Here is a 22483-nt window from a genome sequence, read left to right on the forward strand (position 1 = left end):
ACTTAATAAAAAGCTTCGTGAGGTTGTCTAAAAAAAAAGACATTGCCAAAATGGGAGCAGAAACAAGTAATGTCGCCTTCTCCATTCGCGCCCGCGCTCTCATGGTCCTCCCTAAAACACGCCATGGTCATCGAGATGCCGCTTGTCCATTGCCACTGCCCCTCGTCCTTCCCACGCGCACGCCCATGCATGCGCATCTGGCCAATCCTATCCCCGAGTTGGAAAAGTAAAATGCAGCAAAAACGATTAATCCACAGCGTTGCATGACATGCGCACCAGCTCCATGGGCACCTCGGTCGCGGTCACCGTCGCCTTCGCGGTCGTCCTCTTCCTTGCGCGGGCAACCCATGCCGAGATCAGGACAACGCTCATCGTGTCGGACGCGCGGCCACTGATCCTCTTCGAGCAGTTTGGCTTCGCGCGAGGCGGCAAGGCCGCCCTCTCCATACGCCGCTCGGCATGGAACCTCCGGCCGGGGTCACGCCTCGCCGGAGTCGACCCCACCCTCATGGGATTCGTCCTCATCTCGGGAGCCCAGTTCCCGAAGATCAACAACGCGTCCCAGTACGCCGCCGTCGACCCAGGAGGCGGCAGCTTTTGCGTACTCACGAGCGGGTACGCCGTCCCGATGATCCGGCTCAGCGACGTGCCGCCTGGAGGCGCCACCAGCATCCTGAGCATCGACGACCCCGATGAGTACGCGGTGGTGTTCAACAACTGCCAGGAGGGCGCGGAGGTGACCATGGACGTGCGCACCGAGATGTACAACGTGCGGGGCGGCGTCCCCGACGGGCTGAGGGACTACCTCCCCGTGGGGCTCCAGCCGCTGCCCAACATCTACACCGTGGTGTCGGTGGTGTACTTCGTGTTCCTGGCGGTGTGGGTGTGGACGTGCCTGCGGAAGCGCGCGACGGCGGAGCGGATCCACGTGGTGATGGGCGCGCTGCTGCTGTTCAAGGCGCTCAAGATGGCGTGCGCGGCGGAGGACACGTGGTACGTGGAGTCCACGGGCACGCCGCACGGCTGGGACGTCGCCTTCTACGTCTTCGGCTTCTTCAAGGGCGTCCTGCTCTTCACCGTCATCGTGCTCATCGGCACCGGCTGGTCCTTTCTCAAGCCCTACCTCCAGGTCACTGATTGGAATTCAACATCGATCGTCTTTTCAATTCTCAATTACGCAATGCAATGCAACATCGGTCATCTTTTAAATCTGATTTGTGAATTGGCAGGAGCGGGAGAAGAACGTGCTGATGATCGTGATCCCGCTGCAAGTGATCGAGAACCTGGTGCTGGTGGTGATCGGGGAGACGGGGCCGACAGGGCGGGACTGGGTGGTGTGGAACCACGTGTTCCTGCTGGTGGACGTCATCTGCTGCTGCGCCGTCTTCTTCCCCATCATCTGGTCCATCCGGGGCCTGCGCGAGGCCTCCAAGACCGACGGCAAGGCGGCGCGCAACCTCCACAAGCTCACCCTCTTCAAGCGCTTCTACATCGTGGTCGTCGGCTACCTCTACTTCACCCGGATCATCGTCTCCGCCTTCCTCGCCGTGCTCAACTACAAGTACCAGTGGGGTGTCAACGTCGCCGTCGAGGCCGCCAGCTTCGCCTTCTATGTCTTCGTCTTCTACAACTTCCATCCGGTGGAGAAGAACCCGTACCTGTACGTCGGCGACGACGAGGAGGAGTCTGCCGGTGGACAGCTCGAGATGGACGAGCGTGCTTTCTAAGCTTTAGTTCATACTGTAGTACGAAGCATGCACGTTTCCAAGTGTTGTGTATTAGCTAGCCTCCTGTATCGTATACAGTTAATCCGTTTCTTGCTCAGATGCTAGCGCATCATCATACATAATGGCGTCGTAGAGGCACATCTATTAGCCCATGTACAATGAAAGATGCTTATAGAGATGCTCGTAAAAATAAACCAGTTTTTGTCTAACCATAACTGATTATTTCGATAGTAAGGGCGACTTTCCAACACGCCGATCCAAATTGTCCGCGCGTGCTGAAACGACGAAAGCGCCGGTTCAATGTGCCGATGTAAGTCGAAAATCCGTTTGCTCGTTGTCCGTTTGGACGCATTCCCATCCCATATTTGCACCGGATTTGTGTCCAGACGAACACGAGACATATTCGCCATGCATCCACTCGGTGTCCTCCTCGGACCCGCATGTCGGCCCCAACTACCCACACGGTTGTAGTCAATGCGTCCGCTTACCTTGGGCATGGGCAGCGTCTAGAAGCCTCTGGAATCCATGTCTAACCAGTGCACCAAGTTGCCTCTTTTGGGGGAGAGGGGCGTTTTGGAGCTTGGGCTCAGCTGCACCCGTAATCTAGCTCGTTGGTTTCTGTCTTGGGATGTGAACAAATCCAGCTGGGATGTCAGATACGAGCGTGAGAAAAACAGCGAAACCCCGAATACAGTACGAAACAGTGCACGGCTTGGCACGGCCCGACGGATGTCGCGGCGGCTCAGTCTGGGCCGTGGACTAGTACGTTGGCTTTCCTTCTAGGCCGTAGATCAGGAAGTTTGTTTTTTGAGTCTGGGCCAAGGATCAGATAATGGGTCTGTGACGATGGGCGCAATCTGTGCCGTCCTGTCGGTCGGAGGGGAACCCCTCGTGCGCGAAGAAAATGAAAAAAAAGGTAGATTTGTCCTCCCTTTCCCTAGCTCATTCCAGAGGGCCCTCGCTGCCGTGGTAACCTAGGGTGTGGGCGAAAAAAATGGGAGATTGTCGCGGGGCATGGGCGACCTGACTGCGGCGGCGCCGGTGTTTCAACGTCGGGCTAGCGACGGATGGACGCCAAGGGTATGGAGTTCCTCCTTGACGCGGTTGACAGGTTGGTTCCGGGCAGATCTCTGCAAATTTTGTTATTTTGGATTACAGGCGCCGCTGAGTTTTGAGATGTGCTCGAACTGCCCTGCATACAAATCTGACCCTAATGCCGTCGATTCGCCGTTCCTCTCGTAGATTTCATGCGGAATCTCCGACGAGTCTGCTCAATTGACTGACAAGGTGAATCCCCAAGCCCCGTGCTGGACAAAAAGGTCAGAGCACCTGTTGTTGTTTCTTCAATTTTCTCATGCAAAAAATTGATTTTACATGAGCACCATATATGTATATTCATTATATATAAAATGATACACAAAACGAACAAAGGGGCAGAAAAAATGTCAGCAACCCTGTGGTTGGATTGCAAATGCCTTGCAGAAATTAACTTTACATGAGGGCCCTGCATTCCTGTTCAGGATGCAAAAATTTAGGCACGAGCCCAGGATAAAAATGAGAAAATGACAATAGAAAATACTGCTATTAGGAGCATCATATAGGAAAAACGGATTCCCGGTCATGAGAATGAAGTCCACCGCGTTGCTGTGTTATGTTTGCAAATTGCCCATGACGCAAACTGAAAAGGAAATAAAACGAAAAAGGAAACCTGCTATTTAGAGGAATCACCAGTGTGGAATAAAAACAGAAAAATGACTGCATTTTCTAATTTATCTTGCAAAAATGCAGGCTCCGGCACGGAAGTGCGCCACCAGACCGAGTGCCATGCCCATCGAGGATGAGCGCTCTCGAGCTTTCAATCCGCAAATATGCAGAGCAGCCTGACAAGAGCGTCGTTAGACCTGAGCCTAGGTCTCAGTTTCGATTCATTGGACTCAGTACCAAAAAGATAATTCACTTAACCTGTCGTTCACATGTAGGCACTCGACACTTGCATGAAAGCCCTGGAGGTAGTGAGGATGGGTGATGCGAGTGCAGAAGTGTTGATCAGATGTTTGGTGGTCTAGAAGCTTTACTGGTGAGTGGTGCACCTTTAGCCGAGAGGAGAGATGGTTTGGGTTTTGAGGACCGCATATCCAGCTTAACTCCGGGTACATTACTTGGCAATGGAGAAATTGCATATGTTGATGACGAAGGTGCTGATATATGCATTAATACTAGAAGCTCTGTTAGTGTGAATGCTCTCCATGGCCTAACGGCTCTAGAAAAAGCAAATGAGTGTTGGGAGACCAACAAATAGCAGAGAGAAAGCACCGTGCGAGGGTTTGAGTAAGCGGACCAGATTGTGCAACATATGCCGTCGAGAGGTTTGGTTTGAGTAAGTGGACCAGATTCTGCAGCATACGCCGTCGAGAGGTTTGGTTTGAGTAAGAGGACCAGATTCTGCAGCATATGCCGTCGAGAGGGGCACAAACGCACTACATGCCCGGAAAGAGGGCTGCTCTGAAGAAACCCTTGAGCCTGGAAAATGCAAGAATTTCGGTGTGGAAGGGCACCGCCGGAACACGCGCGCAAGGCGTCTTGCTGTTGCTGAAAAATGCGTCTTGCTGTTGCTGAAAAATGAAGTATGAACTTTGAATTTGTACTCTGTATTTTTGTTGCTCCGAGGATTTTCTAGTGTATTTCTGTGAGCATTCCTCCACGCTTGTTCCTGACTTTCGAGAGGCATGTTACAGACCTTTGAGCACAACTATGTTTCCTGAACATTTGTAATATGATCGTTGGTTCAGTGTTAACTGGGTCTATTTGCTTGTCCATGTTGGATGCTTCAGGCTTTTATCTGAAACCTATCTTCTGGTAAACTCATTCTGCTAAAGGGTACGGCCGGAGTGCAGCAGGGTTAGCACGTAGGCAAATGGTGATCTTTTTTCTTTGCCCGGCTGCATGTAGAGGACGAGCAGAGGGGATATGCATTTAAGGCGGCCTCACCTGCACGCCGTTTGTGTGTCCGCTGGTGTCCACGGCTCAGAAACGATGCCGATCCATCGATCCGCTGGCTGTTCCGCCACTCCAATGCGACGGCGCCATCGCATTGAATGCAAACCAGCTGTGGACTAGGAAAAGTGAAATACGGGCTATAAAATACATTGGTGGCACGAATCTGCATGCAAGGCTGTGGTATAGATTTCGGGATTAGCTGAGCCCGAGCTCAGAAACCAATTTTCGCTTTTGGGGACATGTTTAACCATTGCACCAGCCATTGAGTGACCAATTTCGGAGACCGAGAGACTGCTCTAGTATTCAGCACCAATACAAGGGAGACCTTGATTTTGCCAGTAGAATCCACAAGTGGCAAGCCCAGGGCAGGAACAACATTAGGTCCCAAGTGTCTCTTCAGTTGACTCACATGAAAGACATTGTGTATTTGTATATTGGCAGGAAGTAGTAGTTTGTATGAGTTACCAATCTTCTATAGTATTCTATATGGTCCATAGAATTTAGTGGCCAATTTGAGTCCTGCCCTTACGCCAAAAGCTTCTAATATGTAATGTTGCATCTTTAAGTATACCATTTCTCCTTTCTGGAATGTCTGTCTTGTTTCCGTCTACATATTTCTTCATCCTCTATTGAGCTACAAGTAAGTTGTGTTTCAACTGTTGCTGTATTTGCACTTTCTGGTGTAGGAATGATAGTACCTCTGTGTCAATGGGGCCAATTATAGAAACCTCACCAATTCGGGGAGGAGGAAAGCCATACAAACACTGAAAAGGGTGAATTTAGTAGCCTTGTGATAGGAGGTGTTAAACCACCATTCAGCCACAGACAACCATGAACAACACTTCTTGGGTTCATTAAAAGCCACAGTCCTGAGATAAACCTCCAAACACTGATTCACTCACTCAGTCTAGCCATCAGATTGGGGGTCGTGAGCAGTGCACATGTTGAGTTTCACCCCTCAGAATTTAAACAAGGCCCGCTAGAAGTTACTACTGAATATCATGTCTCTGTCCGTTACCATGGACACTGGCATACCATGTAATTTGAATACATTGTCAATAAAAGCTTGGAGAACAGTAGTAACAGTGAAAGGGTGTGAGAGGGCTATGAAATGTGAGTTTTGGTGAATCTATCCATCACTACAAGGATCACATCTTTCCCTTGTGACTTGGTGTTGTAGGGTGAAACCCTAGAGGGGATCTTTTCACACTTGGAGGGGGAAAAGGAGGAAGATCACTCAAGAACACAAGGCACAAATCACTCAAACAAACCCAAATATCACATCCACTAGAGTAGCATACATGAGATCCACAAGATTACATGAACAATCCAAGGAAAATAGCACTAGGTAAGTTCTTCCCACTAGGTGAGGTCTTGAGGTTGATCTTCTCCAAGAGGAGGCCTTGACAATCCAAAGGATTCTTCCCTCGGTGGGGGCATGATCTCCAAGAGGAGGGGATACAAGGAGCAAGGCTCTCTTTGGTGTTCTAAATACTTTGCTCCGTGGATGCTTGAGTTCCCGTCCTCTCCTTCTCACGATCAACTTCTTGGTACCTAAGAATGCATAGCGTATCTCTTTGAGGTAGAATCTCATTCTCATGGGACACCGAATGAAACTCGGAGAGGAAAGAAGTGACCTCGTTCTTGATGTTGCGTGCACGTGCTCTTGTCATCGGTCCTCTTGGAGCTTGCGGTGGTGATGGACTGTCGGTGCGGGTAGACGAGGGATGCTCCGCATTATCTCCCCCCTGGGAGAGATCTGTCCACGGATCATGCTCTTCATCACCATGGTACTTGGCCAAGTCTTTGACGTTGAAGATGTCGCTAACATTGTACTTGTCACGTGGGATGTCGACCTTGTAGGCGTTGTCGTTGTAGCGTTTAGCACCTTGAATGGTCCGTCGGCTCTCGGGAGTAGCTTGGACTCGCATTCCTTGGGGAAGCGGTCCTTGCGGAGATGTATCCATACTTGATCACCCGGTTGGAACACCATCAGAGACTTGTTGATGTTGAGCTTGGAGCCGAGTTGTTGTACTTGGCGCTCGATCGTGGAACGTGTTTCTTCATGCATCTTCTTGAGGTAGGAGGCTCTTGCACGTGCGTCCATGTTTGCTCGTTCTTGAAGCGGTAGAGGAAGGATGTCCAATGGCGACAAAGGGTTGAAACCGTAGACAACCTCGAAGGGGGACTCGCCGGTTGTAGAGTGTCTTGCGCGGTTGTAGGCATACTCGGCGATGGGTAGGCACTCCTCCCACTCCTTGATGTTCTTCTTTATCAACACGCGTAGGAGAGTTGCAAGCGTCCGGTTGGTGACTTCCATTTGGCCATCGGTTTGAGGGTGGTACGCCGTGGAGAAGAGTAGCTTGATTCCGAGCTTGGCGCATAGCGTCTTCCAAAAGTAGCTGAAGAACTTGACGTCTCGATCCGACACAATTGTCTTTGGTACACCGTGCAATCTCAAGATTTCCCTACAAAAGAGATTGGCAACATGTGAAGCATCGTCTATCTTATTGCATGGGATAAAAGATCCATTTTAGAGAATCGGTCCACAACAACAAATACAGAGTCCTTGCCATTTTGAGTTCTAGGTAATCCAAGCACAAAATCCATGCTAATATCTTCCCAAGGTTGATATGGAATAGGTAGTGGCATATGCAAACCATGGGATTGAGATTGTGACTTAGCTTTGTGACATGTAGAGCACCGGTTGGTGAAGCGTGAGACATCGCGGAACATCTTGGGCCAAAAATAGTTCTTAGAGAGCGTGGCAAAAGTCTTGTCGCGCCCAAAGTGTCCCATGAGTCCACCTCCATGAGCCTCTTGCAAAAGTAACAAACAAAGAGAAGACTCGGGAATGCATAGTTTGTTAGCTCTCATAAGATAACCATCTTTGATATAGTATCGTTCCCAAGAAGTATGCATCACACACTTAGCATAAGGAGTAGCAAAATTCACATCGTGCTCATGCAAATCTTTGCTATGATCAAATCCAACAACATTCAATTCAAGTTGAGTAAGTAACATGCATTTGCGGGAAAGGGAATCCGCCACAACATTCTCTTTGCCCTTAATGTACTTGATCACATAGAGGAAAGATTCAATAAATTCACTCCATTTAGCATGCCATTTATTCAACTTGGTTTGACCTTTAAGGTACTTAAGTGTCTCATGATCGGTATGTATGACAAACTTATGCGGTCTAAGATAATGCTCCCAAACATGCAACACACGCACTAAAGCATACAATTCTTTGTCATAGATGGGATAATTGAGTTGAGCACCGGAGAGTTTTTCACTAAAATATGGGATAGCTCGTTTTTCTTGCATCAAAACTCCACCAATTCCATTACCACTTGCATCGCAATGAACCTCAAAAGTTTTGTCAAAGTTGGGTAAAGCAAGAATCAGAGCATGAGTAATTAAGCAAAGATTTGAGCTCATCAAAAGCGGTAGATTGCCAAGGTCCCCAAACAAAAGGAGCATTTTTCTTACTCAAGGCATGCAAAGGTGCGGCGATGGTGCTAAAATCTTTCACAAAGCGACGATAGAAACCCGCAAGGCCAAGAAAGCTACACACTTGTTGCAAATTAGTGGGTTGTGGCCAAGTTTTAATTGCTTCAATAAAAGATTCATCAACATGGACACACTTTGAGGAAACAACGGAACCCAAAAAGACAAGCTTGTCAACACCAAATGTGCACTTTTTCATGTTGGCATAAAGACGTTCCTTGCGAAGAGTTTGTAAAACAGCCCTAACATGATTTAGATGATCTTTGATGGATTTGCTAAAAACTAGTATGTCATCGAAGTAGACCACAACAAACACTCCAATGTAAGGACGAAGCACAAAATGCATAAGACGCATGAAAGTACTGGGAGCTTCCGATAAACCCATAGGCATAACCAACCACTCGTACAGGCCAAATTTTGTTTTGAAAGTGGTTTTCCATTCATCACCTTCTTGTATGCGGATTTGATAATAGCCACTTTTAAGATCAATTTTTGAGAAAATGGTGGCGCCGCTAAGTTCATCTAGCATATCATCTAGGCAAGGAATGGGATGCCTATAACGAACATTGATAGCATTGATGGGTCTACAATCGGAGCACATGCGAAAACTACCATCTTGTTTGCGCACAAGTATAACCGGAACGGCACAAGGGCTTAAACTTTCACATACATGACCGCTATCGATGAGTTGTTGGAGTTGCCGTTGGATCTCCTTAGTTTCTTTGGGGTTGACACGGTAGGGAGCCTTGTTCGGAAGAGGCACTCCGGGGATGAGGTCGATCCTATGTTCAATGCCACATAGAGGAGGGAGACCGGGAGGTAACTCATCGGGGAAGACATCCTCGAATTCCTGCAACAAGTTAGGAAACACCAGATGAAGAGGATTAGGAGTGTTAGTTGTTGCCACCTCATCTTTGCATAGGAGGACAAAGTGGATGACACTCTATGGGTTCTCACACACTTCTCTCATCTCTCTTTTTGTGGGTAGAAGGACTAGGTTTTTCTCTCTTGGCGAAGAGTCGCTCAATTTTGGCTTGTGGCACTCACTTTCTTTTTGGTGGGACACTCTCTCACTAGGATCTCCATGATGGGTGGATGCTTGCTTGTCGGCTATCACTTGGCTTGGTGACATTGGTCGAAGCACATACTCTTTGCCCTTCATCTTGAAGCTATAGTGGTTGGTTCGTCCGTTGTGGATGACGCCGCGGTCTAATTGCCAAGGTCTTCCCAAAAGAAGGTGGCACACGGACATAGGAACCACATTGCACTCTAAGGTGTCCTCGTAGGCTCCGATCTTGAAAGAAACTTGCACCGTGTATCGGTGTCAAAACTGGCGGATCTCAGGTAGGGGGTCCCGAACTGTGCATTTAGGGCTGATTGTAACAGGAGGCGGGGGACACGATGTTTACCCAGGTTCGGGCCCTCTCTATGGAGGAAATACCCTACTTCCTGCTTGATTGATCTTGATGAATACAAGTATTACAACAGTTGATCTACCACGAGATCATAATGGCCTAAACCCTAGAAGGCTAGCATGTATGATTATGATTCTGCCCTACGGACTAAACCCTCTGGTTTATATAGACACTAGAGGGGACTAGGGTTATACACAGTCGGTTACAGAGAAAGGAATCTTCATATCCGGTCGCCAAGCTTGCCTTCCACGCCAAGGACAGTCCCATCTGGATACGGGAGAGAGTCTTCGGTCTTGTATCTTCACAGCCCATCAGACCGGCCCATGTCAATAGTTCGGATGCCCGAGGACCCCTTAATACAGGACTCCCTCAGTAGCCCCTGAACTAGGCTTCAATGACGAGGTGTCCGACGCATAGATTGTCCTCGACATTGCAAGGCAGGTTCCTTCTCCGAATACTCGAAAATAGACTTTGAACACAAGAATCGTGTCCGACTCTGCAAAACAAATTCCACACACAACCGTAGAGAGTATAATATTTCACGAGTCCAATCCGCTGACAACTTCTCATAGCGTGACGTCACGTCGCCGCCCGGCCTTTATTTCAAACCGTTTTTAGCCTGCCTCTCCATATTTCGAGATGCGGTTTCATTGGCACATCTTGTCAAAGCAGAGATCGTGTCCCCTTATCGCGGGATTCTCATCGATCCGGGCATGGGTAACCCAACCGTTCTGTTGGCATGATTCCTTGGGAATAGGTAGGTTTTAAGGCCTACGAGGGGGCGTTTGATACTCATCGCCTTTATAAAGGGGCTATGACCCGTCTTCTCTACTTTACGCCAATCCTTTCCTCAACCTCTCCCACCTCGAGTTCCAGTACCTAAGGTTCAATTTAATCGCTTCAGGCTTCCCGGTCATGTCCGGACCCAGCCCTCAAGGCCGGTGGGTGGCTTCCTCTGTCACAGAGGAGGATATCGCGAAGCTCCGGGAGGCAAGATACCTGACCGCGAAGATCCCCCATAGCCTTCCTACTCAAGGGCGGGTTATTCCTACTCCTAGATCCGGTGAGAGGGTCGTATTCATCTCCCACTTCCTCCGAGGGCTAGGGTTCACTCTTCATCCCTTCGTTCGAGGGCTCATGTTCTATTACGGGCTAGATTTTCACTCTCTAGCTCCGGACTCCTTTCTTCACGTCTCGGCGTTTATCATCACGTGCGAGGCCTTCCTCCGTATTCCCCCACACTTCAGCTTGTGGATCAAGACCTTTGATGTGAAGCCGAAGGTAGTCGACGGGGAACAAGCGGAGTGCGGTGGTGCTGCAGTGAGCAAACTCACCAATACTCCTTGGACAAAGGCTCCTTCACAGAAACTTCCGACCTATGGCAGCGGGAGTGGTTTTACATCACTGTACCCCGTGGTACCAAGTGGGCAGCTACACCTGCATTCTGATCTTGCCCTTTGTTACAACTTGCATCATGGATTAATAAGGGGCTGGACTGGGGATCAATTGATGAAGTGCGGACGCTGCAAAGCCGCATTCGGAGCCTTATTGAAAAGGACACCGGTCTTACCAACGTAATCCAAGTAATGCTAGTCCGTCGGGTCCTACCGTGCCAGCGACGGCCTCTCCGCATGTGGGAGTTCAATCCGGAAGGACCATGAACCCTTCAGCACTTCTCCGGCATGACGCTCGGAGGAATGTGGAAATTATTCTTCGGGACTCGAAAACAGTGGCCGGATACTATAGAGGACATCGGCCTTGACTGCAACCATCCGGATACCTCGGTAAGCACTCGACTCCCTAACACAACTTAGTTAAATTTCTCATAGCAGTATACTGAGAAAACCATACTCTGCCAGCGTTGGATAAAGAAGGCGGAGAGAATTAGGTGTTCGGCCCCTCTTCCCGAAGACTCAGTTGATCCAGTGTTAACAAGGATGCTGGCTCCGGCACCATATCAAGTGTCGGCAAGGGAAGACAAGGAGGAGAGTAAGAAGGCCCAGGGTGGCCCCCATTCTAGAGGTACACCAGACGCCACGTCCGGGGAGATTGGAACTCCCTCTTCTGAAGATGAAAGGGAAGGAGAAACTAACATCCCTTCTCCTCATGGGAAGAAGAGGGCCGCCTCTGAAGACTTGAAGATAAAGGCTTCTAAGCGAGGGAAGATATCCATGTCAGGGGGTTCTGGTTCGGGAGGCGACATTGTCACGCAGTCCCCTTGTAAGGACAGGCCCTTGCCTGAATCGTAAGTGAACAAGGGTGTTTTAAACATATCCCGTCTTTTCCTAGATGTAAGGGTAATATTTAAAATATGTGTTTGCAGTCCGGCATGCAGCCTTCCTCAACAGTCCTCCTCTTCGGGGGATCTTCTTCCGGAGTTGATGGAGAGAGGGATGCCTCCACAGATCTCCCCGCCCAATAGGGCAGACAACCCCGAGGTGTCGTCCCGGATGATTTCTCCCGATCAACAAGCGGTGCGAGGGACAATGAAGACTAGGCCCGAAGGTGATACTTCGGTCGTCCAGGGTCCGGGGTGTGCAGCCCCTACGGGGACCAAAAATAAAGGCCCCGGACTATCCGATTTACAGCCAGAGACGACTCTAAGGTCGAGCAAACATATTCCTTTGAAGGGAGTCCGTACCCCTTTAGCTGCTTCCAGGGATCCAGAGGTGTCGGATACATTGCCGGACACACTGCATCGTGCGCCCATCTCAAAGGAACATCGTACCTTGATGGGTACGGTGGTTGAAAGGGTTCTATCCGCGAAAAGCGGATTGAATGAAGCTTTTATGGACATGCTAAGAGGCTTCGAGGTACGTAATGTAATATATTCAATTGTGCTATAAACACAAAATGCGCTGTGCATACATAGTAGCCCCTGAGACTCTGGTTGGCGTCCAAAGGGAGGCGACCAGAGGATCAAGAAAGATATGCTCAGGAAATAATCTGACTAATTGCAACACAGGCTGTTACATCCATGGCGACTGCCCAAGCTACAAAGATTGCAGATCTGAAGCAGAAAGTTGATGTGGTGGATGATGACATCACGTTTATTAACAGGCGGCTCGACGAGGCGCAAGGTATGTCTTTGGGGCACTCAGTATATGTAAGTACTATGATATGAGCATGATGCTGAGAATTGTATACTGAGATATGCATAACTGCAGATAGTGCCGCCGTAGTTGAGACCCTTCGGGCTGAGCTTGCCCGGGCCAAAGAGCAGGCCAGGATGAGTAGTGCGGCTGCCGAAAAGGCAGCTACTGAATTAAAGGCCGAACAGGCTGCTCAACGCCAGTGTGAGGAGAGAATATCTACTATGGCGCTTGAGCTAAAGGATGCCACTAACCAATGCGACTTTCTCGAGAAAGATAGCAAAACTAGAGCAGCTGATCTTGACAAGGCCTTACAAGAGGCGAGGGAAGCACGGTCCGAGTCTAGGGCGGCTCGAGAGGAGATCCGACAAGCTGGGGAGATCACAGCTGGTAAACCCTTCTTATTACAAACTAAATTCGGCGATCCGAAGTATGCCCCGCTTAATCAAATGTGGAGTTCTCCAGACGCATTTTTGGACTTGCCGAAGAGTGCCTCCGATGCGACGCAGTTTTTCGAAGTGCAAGAAGGACATGCGACGGAAAAGCTTTTCTGGTCACAATTCAGCATGCCAAAGCGTCCTCCGTTTCTAAACGAACAAATGGCCCAGTGGGCCGAGCTCCACAAGATATCCGGATCCGCCATGACGGACATCGTCGTCCGGCTGTGGCCGACTGAGCCAATTCTGAATAGTTATTTATGTTTGGTGCAGCGACTTGTTGATGCGGTGCCGCGTATCGACGCTGTTAAGCGGTCAACGTGCATAGAATGCATGGATGGCCCTTGCCCGCGTTAAGACGTACTGGGCGAAGATGAAGGCCATCGATATTGCAATGAAAAGTCCGCCTGAGGGCAAGGACTATCACACGCCAGAGCATTATTTTAAGGATGTCCTAGGGGGTGCCCGCTTGATAGAGGGTCAGTGCTCGAATTATATTATGTTCAAGTGAAGTGTACCGAAATTGTAAAAACAATATTATGATATATTAGGTCTATGTTTTATACTTTTTGCCTAAAAAGTTTTTGGTGCCTCCTGTGCGGCCGTTTTTTGTATAATCTGAAAGTTTACCAGTCGTCGGCTTCGGCCCCCTCGCATATAATGCGGGGGTGTTCGAAAATGCAATTGATCACTCTTGACCCAACGTCTTGGTCCATTAAGGAGGTGTCAATGCGACGAACCAGGCAATCGGACTATAGGGTTTTAACACTTTCACTTAGCCATAGGAGTTTGATGGTGGGTCTATGATATAGCCCCTGGTATGTACGCGGTTATCCGAATATGGTGCGTTTACATACATGACGAGAAGAATGGTCCTTCATGTATTAATGAAGGATTCGTGAAGATTCCGATGAGTCATCGAGTGGTTGACCAGCTCTCGTTGCATCATGACAGTCAGTTTTTCGCTTTCTCTACTGAGGTGCTCATCCGGACGAACCAGGACACAATCGCAGTAGTTCTCCCTTTACTACCATAGCCGATAGAGCGAAACATAAGGTAGTAAGCACAGGAGCTGGGCAACCCAACTATTGACCAAAGACATGATTCGGAGCTGATGCATATAAGGCCAAACTTGTAACGCCGAAGAGTGCTTTAAAGTTGTTCGGACTTGTCGGCAACTTATATGTTGCCATATCGAGCCCCTGGTAATATATGCCGGCGGTAAAAAGCTGAGCAAAAGGGCACTTTACAGGTTTAAAATAAGGAGTGCGGTCTACAAAAAACATTTGGACCTCCTGTCGCACGTCTGCGATGCCTTGCCTTGGTTAAAGGACTTCTCAGCAAATATAGTCACCTGTGGTAAAAGATAAAAAATGGTTAGAAAAAAGAAAAAGACTATGAGAGTGCGGATAATGTTTATAGTTCTGTCTGCATTGTGCCTCCGCCGGTGACCAGGGTATTTTGTGTGTCTAATTATGTGCGCGGGACAGACTTCGCGGCTATATGGGGTGGACGGCAGAGGCCGAACTATTAATTCAGCTCTGAGATTGATTGGTCTTGTCTAATGGAGACCGATGGCTTGATGGCCAACGAAATGTGGCTTGATAAGGTTGCTTTGTACTTCGTCCGAAGTAGCCATGGTGTGATCCTCTATACGGAGGGAGCATTCCGTATTTCCGTTTATCGTGATGGTGCCGCGTGGACTGGGCATCTTGAGTTGGAGATATGTGTAATGTGGGACCGCGTTAAAGCGAGCCAAAGCAGTACGCCCTCAACATGCAACAAAGAGTCACTCCAAAGCCACTAATAGTGGAAAACAAACATAGAGATTATGGTAGGGTACAAAACCACCTCAAATTTATTCTTTCAGATCGATCTATTAAAGAATTCGTACTAGAATAACACCTTAAGACACAAATCAACCAAAACCCTAATGTCACCTAGATACTCCATTGTCACCTCAAGTATTCGTGGTCATGATTATACGATATGCATCACACAATCTCAAATTCATCCAACCAACACAAAGTACTTCAAAGAGTTCTCCCAAGTTTCTACCGGAGAGTCAAGAAAACGTGTGCCAACCCCTATGCATAGGTTCATGGGCGGAACCCGCAAGTTGGTCACCAAAACATACATCAAGTGGCACGTGATATCCCATTGTCACCATAGATAAACACGACAAGACATACATCAAGTGTTCTCAAATCAAAGACTCAATCCGATAAGATAACTTCAAGAGGGAAACTCAATTCATCACAAGAGAGTAGAGGGGGAGAAACATCATAAGATCCAACTATAATAGCAAAGCTCGCGATACATCAAGATCATGCCATAGAGACAACACGAGAGAGAGAGAGAGAGAGAGAGAGATCAAACACATAGCTACTGGTACATACCCTCAGCCCCAAGGGTGAACTACTCCCTCCTCGTCATGGATAGCGCCGGGATGATGAAGATGGCCACCGGTGATGGGTTCCCCCTCCGGCAGGGTGAAACCCTAGAGGGGATCTTTTCACACTTGGAGGGGGAAAAGGAGGAAGACCACTCAAGAACACAAGGCACAAATCACTCAAACAGACCCAAATATCACATCCACTAGAGTAGCATACATGAGATCCACAAGATTACATGAACAATCCAAGGAAAATAGCACTAGGTAAGTTCTTCCCACTAGGTGAGGTCTTGAGGTTGATCTTCTCCAAGCGGAGGCCTTGACAATCCAAAGGATTCTTCCCTAGGTGGGGGCTTGATCTCCAAGAGGAGGCGATACAAGGAGCAAAGCTCTGTTTGGTGTTATAAATACTTTGCTCCGTGGATGCTCGAGTTCCCGTCCTCTCCTTCTCACGATCAACTTCTTGGTACCTAATAATGCATAGTGTATCTCTTTGAGGTAGAACCTCATTCTCATGGGAAACCGAATGAAACTCGGAGAGGAAAGAAGTGAACTCGTTCTCGATGTTGCGTGCACGTGCTCTTGTCATCGGTCCTCTCGGAGCTTGCGGTGGTGATGGAGTGTCAGTGCAAGTAGATGAGGATGCTCCGCATCACTTGGGCAATCCTTCTACAAAGTCCATGGATATGTGTCTCCATGCCATATCAGGGATGGGCAATGGATCAAGCAATCCAGGATAATGACATTGTTCTCCCTTAGGTCTTTGACAAATTGGACAGTGTTGTATAAACTTTTCTACCAATGTCTTGTGGTTTCGCCAATAGAAGATTCTTTTAATTCCATGGTAAGTTGCTCTAATCCCAGAGAGCCTCCGATGGGGGAAGAATGGAATGTAGACAACCGTCATTGTTGGAAGTTCAGATTTGTCACCACACATGTTCTGTCTTTGTATCTGAGGATACCAGCAGTATAGGAATATAAGGGGAGGTATGTTGCACCAGCAGTAAGTTGTGCTATCAGACTTTTACAATTGCCCTTAGTCTGGTATGATTTTTCTATACTTCCTGTCCAACTTGGCACTGTCATGGAAATGGCCAGTAACTGTGATTTTCTAGAGAGAGCATCAATAGCTCTGTTTTCTTTACCCTTCTTATATTCTATACAATAAGTGAACTCCAACAATTTGAGCATGAGTTTATGTTGTATGCCCTCAGTAATTCTTTGGTCAGATATGAATTTGAGGCTCTGGTGATCAGTCTTGATTATGAGAGAAGAACCCAAGAAATAATGTCTCCATTTCCTGAGAGATTCCAATATAGTAATGGCTTCTTTTTCATATGTTGACGGTGCAGCAGCTTTAGGGCCCAACGCTTTGCTATAGTAGGCAATTGGTTTCTGGTTTTGCATTATGACAAGACCAACTTCAGCACCTGAAGCATCACATTCCAGCACAAATGGTATAGAAAAATCAAGTAGTGCCAAGACTGGGCATGTGTGAAGATATGTTTCTGGAGACTGATGTCTTATTGTCTCTCCAAAAAAAGGAATCTTTCTTCAATAAATCATGGATTTGAAGGAAATATGCCCTAGAGGCAATAATAAAGTTGTTATTTTATATTTCCTTATTCATGATAAAGGTTTATTATTCATGCTAGAATTGTATTGATCGGAAACTTAAATACATGTGTGAATACATAAACAAATACGGTGTCCCTAGTAAGCCTCTACTAGACTAGCTCGTTGATCAAAGATGGTTAAGGTTTCCTAACCATATACACATGTTGTCATTTGATAACGGGATCACATCATTAGGAGAATGATGTAATGGACAAGACCCATCTGTTAGCTTAGCATATTGATCATTCAGTATATTGCTATTGCTTTCTTGATGACAAATACATATTCCTTCGACTATGAGATTATGCAACTCCTGAATACCGGAGGAATACCTTGTGTGATATCAAACGTCTCAACGTAACTGGGTGATCATAAAGATGCTCTACAGGTATCTCCGAAGGTGTTTGTTGAGTTGGCATAGATCGAGATTAGGATTTGTCACTCTGAGTATCGGAGATATATCTCTGGGCCCTCTCGGTAATACACATCATAAGAAGCCTTGCAAGCAAAGTGACTAAGGAGCTAGTTGCAAGATGATTTATTACAGAACGAGTAAAGAGACTTGCCGGTAACGAGATTGAACTAGGTATGATGATACCGACGATCGAATCTCGGGCAAGTAACATACCGATGGACAAAGGGAATAATGTATGTTGTCATAAGGTTCGACTGATAAATATCTTCATAGAATATGTAGGAGCCAATATGGGCATCCTGGTTCCGCTATTGGTTATTGACCGGAGAGGTGTCTCGGTCATGTCTACATAGTTCTTGAACCCATAGGGTCCGCATGCTTAACGTTCATTGACGATATAACGTTATATGAGTTATATGATTTGGTGACCGAATGTTGTTTTGATTCCCGAATGAGATCACGGACATGATGAGGAGCTCTAGAATGGTCTGGAGGTAAAGATTGATATATAGGACAATGCTATTTGGACACCGGAAGAGTTTCGGGATGTACTAGGTAGAATTCGGGTCACCGGAAGGGGTTCCGGTCACACCGGGAGGTGAATGGGCCATATGGGACAAAGGGGGGAACACACCATCCCACAAGGGGCTAGCGCGCCTCTCCTAGGCCTCAGCCCTTGGGGAGAGAAGGAAAAGAGGGGAGTCAGACTCCCCCTTCCTTTCCTCTCTCCCCTTTCCTTCCCCCCTCCGGCAAATATGGTAAGGGGGGCAACTAGGGAAGGACCCCAAGTAGGATTCGGCCTACTTGGGGTGCCTCCTTGGCTGCTCCTCCCTCCCCCTCACCTATATACATGTGGTAAGGGGCGCCACACATGACCACGACAATCTCTTAGCCATGTGCGATGCCCCCCCCACCACAATTTTGTCCCTCGGTCATATTTTCGTAGTGCTTAAGCGAAGACCTGCGGAGATAGCTTCACCATCACCGTCACCATGCCGTCATGCTGCCGGAACTCATCCACTACTTCGCCATCTTGCTGGATCAAGAAGGCGAGGACGTCACCGAGCTGAAGGTGTGCTGAACGCGGAGGTGCCGTACGTTCGGTACTCGATCAGTTGGATCGCCAAGAAGTCCGACTGCATCAATCGTATTACAAAACGCTTTTTCTTATGGTCTACGAGGGTACGTAGACACTCTCCCCTCTTGTTGCTATGCATCTCCTTGATAGATCTTGCGTGTGTGTAGAATTTTTGTTTTCCATGCAACGTTACCAAACAATGGAATCTGAGCCAGGTCTATGCACAGATGATATGCATGAGTAGACCACAAAGAGTTGTGGGCGATGATAGTCATACTGCTTACCGCCAGCGTCTTATTTTGATTCAGCATTATTGTGGGCTGAAGTGGCCCGGACCAACCTTACATGTCCACACACATGAGACCGGTTCCACCGACTGACATGCAACAAGTTTTGCATAAAGGTGGCTGGCCGGTGTCTGTTTCTCCTAATTTAGTTGAATCAAATTTGACTACGTCCGGTCCTTGAAGAAGGTTAAAACAACAAACTTGATGAATCACCGTTGTGGTTTTTGCGTAGGTAAGAACAATTCTTGCTACAAGCCTGTAGCAGCCACGTAAAACTTGCAACAACAAAGTAGAGGACATCTAACTTGTTTTTGCAGGGCATGTTGTGATGTGATATGGTACGTGATGTGATATATGTTGATGTCTGAGATGATCATGTTTTGTAATATCGACAACCGGCAGGAGCCTTAGGGTTGTCTCTTTATTGTATGAATTGCAAACGCCATGTAACTGCTTTACTTTATCACTAAGCGATAGCAATAGTTGTAGAAGCAATAGTTGGTGAGACGACCCTGACGCAACGATGGAGATCAAGGTGTCGAGCCAGTGACGATGGAGATCATGATGATGCTTTGGAGATGGAGATCAAAAGCACAAGATGATGATGGCCATATCATGTCACATAGTTTGATTGCATTTGATATTTATCCTTTATGCATCTTATTTGCTTAGAACGGCGGTAGCATTATAAGATGATCGCTTCACTAAATTTCAAGATAAAAGTGTTATCCCCGAGTATGCACCTTTTCAAAAGTTTGTCGTTTCTAAGCACCTCGTGATGATCGGGTGTGATAGACTCTAAGTTCACATACAACGAGTGTACGAAAATTTTGCACATGCATAATACTTGGGTTAAATTTGACGAGCCTAGCTGTACAGACATGGTCTCGAAACACTTGTGACCGAAAGGTCGAACGTGAGTCATATAGTAGATATGATCAACATAGAGATGTTCACCATTGATGACTAGCCCATCTCACATGATGATCGGACATGAGTTAGTTGACTTGGATCATGTATCACTTAGATAACGTGAAGCGGAGTACATAGCTGCTTCAGAAGCAGCGCATGAAGGAGTTTGGATGAAGGAGTTCATATCCGATCTGGGTGTAATACTCAGTGCATCGGGTCCAATGAAAAATCATTTTTTACAACACTGGAGCAATTGCCTTGGCGAAGGAATCTAGGTTTCACAAGAGAACCAAACACATCAAGAAACGCATCAACTCCATTCGTGAAAAGGTTAAGGATGGAGACATAGAGATTTGCAAAATACATACGATCTAAATGTAGCAGACCCATTGACTAGCCTCTTCCGCGAGCAAAACATGATGAGCACCAAGACTCCATGGGTGTTAGATTCATTAGAATGTACTCTAGATTATTGACTCTAGGGCAAGTGGGAGACTAAAGAAATATGCCCTAGAGGCAATAATAAATTTGTTATTTTATATTTCCTTATTCATGAGAAAGGTTTATTACTCATGCTAGAATTGTATTGATCGGAAACTTAAATACATGTGTGAATACATAAACAAATATCGTGTCCCTAGTAAGCCTCTACTAGACTAGCTCGTTGATCAAAGATGGTTAAGGTTTCCTAACCATAGACATGTGTTGTCATTTGTTAATGGGATCACATCATTAGGAGAATGATGTGATGGACAAGACCCATCCGTTAGCTTAGCATATTAATCATTCAGTTTATTGGTATTGCTTTCTTGATGACAAATACATATTCCTTCAACTATGAGATTATGCAACTCCCGAATACCGGAGGAATACCTTGTGTGCTATCAAACGTCACAACATAACTGGGTGATCATAAAGATTCTCTATAGGTATATTTGAAGGTGTTTGTTGAGTTGGCATAGATCAAGATTAGGATTTGTCACTCCGAGTATCGGAGAGGTATCTCTGGCCCTCTCAGTAATACACATCATAAGAAGCCTTGAAAGAAAAGTGACTAAGGAGTTAGTTGCAAGATGATGTATTATGGAACGAGTAAAGAGACTTGCCGGTAACAATATTGAACTAGGTATGAAGATACAGATGGTCGAATCTGGGGCAAGTAACATACCGATGGATAAATGGAATTATGTATGTTATCATAAGGTTCGACCAATAAAGATCTTCATAGAATATGTAGGAGCCAATATGGGCATCCAGGTTCCACTATTGGTTATTGACCGGAGATGTGGCTCGGTCATGTCTACATAGTTCTTGAACCCGTAGGGTCCGCACGCTTAACGTTCGTTGACAATATAGTGTTATATGAGTTATTTGATTACGTGACCAAATGTTGTACGGAGTCCTGGATGAGATCACAGATGACGTGGAGCTCCAGAATGGTCGGGAGGTAAAGATTGATATATAGGACGATGATATTTGGACACTGGAAGAGTTTCGGTATGTAGCGGGTAGAAATCGGGTCACCGGAAGGGGTTCCGGTCACCCCGGGAGGTTAATGGGCCATATGGGCCAAAGGGGGGAAACACCAGCCCACAAGGGGCTAGTTACGAGGACATATACCTAGGGTAGTGTCTTATACCTGACCTTGACACCCCACCCAAGGACACTGACCTACAGTCAAAGACATTCAAGGGCCAACGGAAAGTACCGACTGGAATCACCTGAAGTGCAATCCACTCAATAGAAGACTCCATTCGGATACCCCAATTCCACTCGACCACAACATAGTCACTCGACCATATGGAGAACCACTCGGAGTACAGAAGATCTAAAGTTACCCTAGGATGGCAATGGTCAGGCATTCACTCTGTAGTCTTAAAGACCATTTATGGCTAGCGTTACCAGTAATGCCCCACCTTAACTCACATTGAACCCTGTGTAACGGAGGGTTGAGAGGGTCCTGGCGCACTCTATATAAGCCACCCTCCTCCTCTGGCACAAGGGTTCGCATCCCTTGTAACATTCACACATAATCCAGTCGACACAGCCTGAGGGCACCAAGACGTAGTGCTTTTACCTCCTCCGAGAGGGGCCCGAACTTGTAAAACTTGTGTGTACAACCTCACCATAGCTAGGACCTTGCCTCCTCCTATGCACCCCCTATTCTTACTATCAGACTTACTCCCATGACAGTTGGCGCCCACCATGGGGCCGGCGTCTAAGCGACTTCCGGTGAGGTTGCAAATTTCGTTCTCCGCCGACATGGTTTCCAGCGGTGTTTTGGCGTTGGGCCGCGAGATCCGTCTAGGCGCGCTCTTTTTCATCGCCGACGACTTCACCTGGCTTCAAGAAGCTCCCCTTGACATCGAGGCCCTCCCCATCCGCGGGGCGATGCACTTCCATGCGAGTACTTGCAGCGTTCTTCTTTGACAGTCGCTGACCCAGTATCGGTCGACTCTGGTGACATCTTCGCTCCCCGCTGTTCGCCGTCGCAAGCGGTCCGGCCGTTCGCGGCTCCAGCCATGGGTGAGGCATGCAGTAGCTCACCAATCGACCACCCTCCAAGTCGCGACGATCGATCCCAACGAATCTATTTATGCT

At 47.5% G+C, this 22483-nt stretch overlaps 1 protein-coding gene and 1 long non-coding RNA gene across 2 annotated transcripts; both read left to right on the forward strand.

The window, feature by feature from the left end:
• The first annotated feature begins 226 nt into the window (after positions 1 to 226).
• Positions 227 to 1912, forward strand: LOC119326015 (protein CANDIDATE G-PROTEIN COUPLED RECEPTOR 7-like). Its single transcript, XM_037599727.1, has 2 exons — positions 227 to 1129; positions 1230 to 1912. Exons 1-2 carry the CDS (start codon positions 269 to 271, stop codon positions 1725 to 1727), a joined length of 1359 nt encoding a protein of 452 aa, XP_037455624.1. The 5' UTR covers positions 227 to 268; the 3' UTR covers positions 1728 to 1912.
• Positions 1913 to 2689: 777 nt separating this feature from the next.
• Positions 2690 to 4522, forward strand: LOC119324096. The gene is made up of 3 exons (XR_005156769.1): positions 2690 to 2838; positions 2970 to 3046; positions 3516 to 4522. It is a non-coding gene; the product is annotated as an uncharacterized LOC119324096 (long non-coding RNA).
• Positions 4523 to 22483: the final 17961 nt, after the last annotated feature.

The sequence above is a fragment of the Triticum dicoccoides genome, chromosome 6B, assembly GCF_002162155.2.
Source record: "Triticum dicoccoides isolate Atlit2015 ecotype Zavitan chromosome 6B, WEW_v2.0, whole genome shotgun sequence".
In the NCBI taxonomy this organism is placed as follows: domain Eukaryota; kingdom Viridiplantae; phylum Streptophyta; class Magnoliopsida; order Poales; family Poaceae; genus Triticum; species Triticum dicoccoides.

Bases quoted from the DNA above. Each gene is read 5' to 3' on its own strand.
- LOC119326015 (XM_037599727.1), top strand. From the start codon at position 269: ATGCGCACCAGCTCCATGGGCACCTCGGTCGCGGTCACCGTCGCCTTC. The intron at 1,130-1,229 runs GTCACTGATTGG...GTGAATTGGCAG, and splicing joins TTCTCAAGCCCTACCTCCAG to GAGCGGGAGAAGAACGTGCT.